The sequence below is a fragment of the Sander lucioperca genome, chromosome 5 (genome assembly GCF_008315115.2).
Source record: "Sander lucioperca isolate FBNREF2018 chromosome 5, SLUC_FBN_1.2, whole genome shotgun sequence".
In the NCBI taxonomy this organism is placed as follows: Eukaryota; Metazoa; Chordata; class Actinopteri; order Perciformes; family Percidae; genus Sander; species Sander lucioperca.
The window spans coordinates 5,427,980-5,432,572 of record NC_050177.1 but is presented as its reverse complement, the minus strand read 5'-3'; the positions used below and the strand labels follow the sequence as shown (position 1 = coordinate 5,432,572).

General features: G+C 42.4%; 1 protein-coding gene across 1 annotated transcript; it reads left to right on the top strand.

Annotated features, from left to right (window-relative positions):
• The first annotated feature begins 488 nt into the window (after positions 1 to 488).
• Positions 489 to 4,155, top strand: LOC118495105 (NLR family CARD domain-containing protein 3-like). Its single transcript, XM_036001517.1, has 4 exons — positions 489 to 599; positions 1,998 to 2,054; positions 2,142 to 2,211; positions 2,363 to 4,155. The coding sequence occupies exons 1-4, from the start codon at positions 489 to 491 to the stop codon at positions 4,153 to 4,155; spliced, it is 2,031 nt and encodes a 676-aa protein (XP_035857410.1).
• Positions 4,156 to 4,593: the final 438 nt, after the last annotated feature.

Below are 4,593 nucleotides of genomic sequence, written 5' to 3'. Positions count from 1 at the left end.
GTTTTATTTGCTTCTTGTATCTCCAGCAGTTTTTGTTTCTGAATAATAAAAAGTGAATTTCCATCCCTGTTGGTCTTACTCTCTGTGTAACAGGATCCATCAAAGACCAGACTCTGCTGAACCTGAACCCAGCTGTGTGTCCTTTAAGAGTGACTGGTCACATGATTGCGTTATTGACTTTAAAGGTCAACAACCCTCTGCTGAAATGAGGTAAGCTGTTAATAATATTATAATATTGCTGATTCATGTTTCAACTGTTATGTATCCAGAGAAGTTTTGAAATTTATTTTCAGCGTCTTTCTTCTGCACATATATTTATATTCTCACATCTGAAAGCTGTCCAGTAGTCTTCAACTGTAGATCTCAATTTAATATTGGACCTGGTTTGGTCCAATATTATCTGGTGTTTTAGCCCCATTAAAAAGCATTTTAAATCTCCCATAGCCATAGGGTAGGCTAAAAATCATGAATGGCAAAATTCTTCCCAAATGTTCTCCAACTGGGAATACCAGGGTGATGGTTGGGATGGGTGCCCCTCAGAGTGCCCCTTCCAGGGTAACTTCATCTGCACATCCCCCCTGGAGAACCAGCCACCCTTGGTAAGTGTTTGTGTCACCTGGGTCAGGACACTATTTACCATGAGAAGACTTCTGCCATTTGAGTCTGGACACTTTCAGGCCAGTTCTCAGTGAGTGGGTTCATGACCAGACCCCCCCCCCCCCTTGACTTTTTTACTGTATTCCACCAGAATCAACCATTTTCCCTTTGTAGGCATGAAATTATTGTATTTTTGCCAGTTATATTATGGAGTCGTGTGTGTGTGTGTGTGTGTGTGTGTGTGTCTGTGTCTGAGAGAGAGTTTGTGTAAATGTAAGCAAGCACTGATCATTTTAGGGGTGAAAAAAGGGCATCTTTTGAAGGATGCATTTCATGTTTTTATTCAAGCACCTCTTCAAAGACACATGAAATGCATCCTTCAAAAGATGCCCTTTTTCACCCCTAAAATGATCAGTGCTTGCTTACATTTACACAAACTCTTTCTCACACACTGACACGCACACACACACACACACACACACACACACACACACACACACACACACACACACACACACACACAGCTCCATAATATAACTGGCATAAATACAATATTTTCATGCCTATAAAGGGAAAATGGTTGATTCTGGTGGAATACAGTAAAAATATCAAATATCACCACTTTTGTTCAAAATGAAATGCTATGTAAAAAATACTAATGCAATCAAATCCGTTTTTTTGCTAATCTTTGACATATCCAAGACTCTAATCTCCACCAATGCCCCATCTCCATATTATTCATTATATGGAGAAAAAAAAATCATTTTTTGTGGGTTTTTTTATATATATAATGAAATACCTCAAATAAATAAACTTGCATTTAAAGGGTTAAAATCCTGAAAATTATTGAATGTTTGGTAGTTTTGAGCAAGGTAGAAGTTGTTTAAGCAGAAAACAATATTGATCTGATGATTTAATAGCAGTTTTTGTGTGCATGTACATTTTTACATACAAAAAAGCCTGAAGAGGGCATGAGGGTTAATTCTTAGTTCTTTCTGTTGATTCACAGTGGGGTCAGCAGCACCTCCAACACTTTCATGTCAGGGGAAACCATCTGATTCAATGTTGTAATCAACACTTTAAGTCACATGAAATTACCTTGTGTTTGTCTCTGTGTGGACAGACATGATGTGAGCTAATTCTTCCTGATTCCTCCACAGAGTGGACCAGGAGAGCTCAGAGGTTCCCAGTGGTCAGTCTGCCCAGCAGCATCAAACACACCTGGACTCCATATTTATGGTCTGTACATGTACAACAACTACTTTTACATCTATTCTGTTCACAATAATCTCCATGCAGCACCTTTCAGACCAGTGTGTTGTCAGTCTGTCCAACAAGTATCTGATGTTTGCTTCCATGATTTCATTTGATTGTGTCATTCATATAATCTTCTGTTCCAGCTGCTGGAGGAGAACATCGGTACTTTTGTGAAGAACGAGCTGAAGAAGATCCAGAAGGTTCTGAATCCAGATTACCCAGAATGCTCAGAGAGTCAGAGGGAGGGTGAGGATGAGGATGAAGAGCAGAGGAGCAGCAGAGAGGCATTTCTGAAGATCACACTGCACTTCCTGAGGAGAATGAAGCAGGAGGAGCTGGCTGACCGTCTGCAGCGCAGTAAGAGGATTTCTCTAAAGATTTAACTTGCTGGACTAATGGGACGTTTACTAATGTCTCCAGAGATGGACCAAAATATGTTCCTGTTCTCTTTACAAAATTACTTAATGAGCTTTTTTATTATGTATTCATTCAGGAAGTTCTGCTGGAGTGTGTAAACGTAAACTCAAGACTAACCTAAACAAGAAGTTCCAGTGTGTGTTTGAGGGGATTGCTAAAGCAGGAAACCCAACCCTTCTGAATCAGATGTTCACAGAGATCTACATCATGGAGGGAGGGACTGCAGAGGTCAATGATGAACATGAGGTCAGACAGATTGAAACAGCTTCCAGGAAACCAAACAGACCAGAAACAACAATCAGACGAGAAGACATCTTTAAAGCCCCACCTGGAAGAGATGAACCAATCAGAACAGTGATGACTAAGGGAGTGGCTGGCATCGGGAAAACAGTCTTAACACAGAAGTTCACTCTGGACTGGGCTGAAGGCAAAGCCAACCAGGACATCCAGTTCATATTTCCTTTCACTTTCAGAGAGCTGAATGTGCTGAAAGATAAAAAGTACAGCTTGGTGGAACTTGTTGATTACTTCTTCAGTGAAACCAAAGAAGCAGGAATCTGCAGGTTTGAAGAGTTCCAGGTTGTGTTCATCTTTGACGGTCTGGATGAGTGTCGACTTCCTCTGGACTTCCTCAACACTGAGATCCTGACTGATGTTACAGAGTCCACCTCAGTGGGTGTGCTGCTGACAAACCTCATCAGGGGGAAACTGCTTCCCTCTGCTCGCCTCTGGATAACCACACGGCCTGCAGCAGCCAATCAGATCCCTGCTGAGTGTGTTGACATGGTGACAGAGGTCAGAGGGTTCACTGACCCACAGAAGGAGGAATACTTCAGTAAGAGATACAGAGACAAGAAGCAGGCTAGCAGAATCATCTCCCACATCAAGACATCACGAAGCCTCCACATCATGTGCCACATCCCAGTCTTCTGCTGGATCACTGCTACAGTTCTGGAGGACGTGTTGAAGACCAGAGAGGGAGGAGAGCTGCCCAAGACCCTGACTGAGATGTACATCCACTTCCTGGTGGTTCAGTCCAAACTGAAGAACATCAAATATGGTGGAGGAGCTGGGACCGATTCAAACTGGAATGAAGAGACAAAGAAGATGATTGAGTCTCTGGGAAAACTGGCTTTTGAGCAGCTGCAGAAAGGCAACTTGATCTTCTATGAATCAGACCTGACAAAGTGTGGCATCGATATCAGATCAGCCTCAGTGTACTCAGGAGTGTTCACACAGATCTTTAAAGAGGAGAGAGGACTGTACCAGGACAAGGTGTTCTGCTTCGTCCATCTGAGTGTTCAGGAGTTTCTGGCTGCTCTTCATGTCCATCTGACATTCATCAACTCTGGAGTCAACCTGCTGTCAGAAGAACAAACAACCTCCCGGCTGCCTAAAGTCTTCAGAGTCAAACCTAAAGTAAAACATCTCCTTCAGAGTGCTGTGGACAAGGCCTTACAGAGTCCAAATGGACACCTGGACTTGTTCCTCCGCTTCCTCCTGGGTCTTTCACTAGAGACCAATCAGACTCTCCTACGAGGTCTGATGACACAGACAGGAAGTAGCTCAGAGACCAATCAGAAAACAGTCAAGTACATCAAGACGAAGATCAGTGAGGATCTGTCTGCAGAGAGAAGCATCAATCTGTTCCACTGTCTGAATGAACTGAATGATCGTTCTCTAGTGGAGGAGATCCAACAGTACCTGAGTTCAGGAAGTCTCTCCACAGATAAACTGTCTCCTGCTCAGTGGTCAGCTCTGGTCTTCATCTTACTGTCATCAGGAAAAGATCTGGACGTGTTTGACCTGAAGAAATACTCTGCTTCAGAGAAGACTCTTCTGAGGCTGCTGCCAGTGGTCAAAGCCTCCAACAAAGCTCTGTAAGTGTGATTTATTCATCATTAAATACTCTGATATCTTTCAACAGGAGTTAAATATAAATATCTTGTTTGTTTCCTGTTGTCTCTCCAGACTGAGTGGCTGTAACCTGTCAGAGAGAAGCTGTGAAGCTCTGTCCTCAGTTCTCAGCTCCCAGTCCTCTAGTCTGAGAGAGCTGGACCTGAGTAACAACGATCTGCAGGATTCAGGAGTGAAGCTGATCTCTGTTGGACTGAAGAGTCCACACTGCACACTGGAGACTCTCAGGTCAGATCAAGAACAATAATCTTTGAAAACACAGTATTTTATTCTGATTTAGAATCACTTCATAATCAATGAAATATGAACTGTAGCTGAGATACACAAATAATTTATATTTTAATATCATGTGACTTTGATTACTGGACGTTTGTTTATTCCTGATTATACAACAAGTTGATCCGA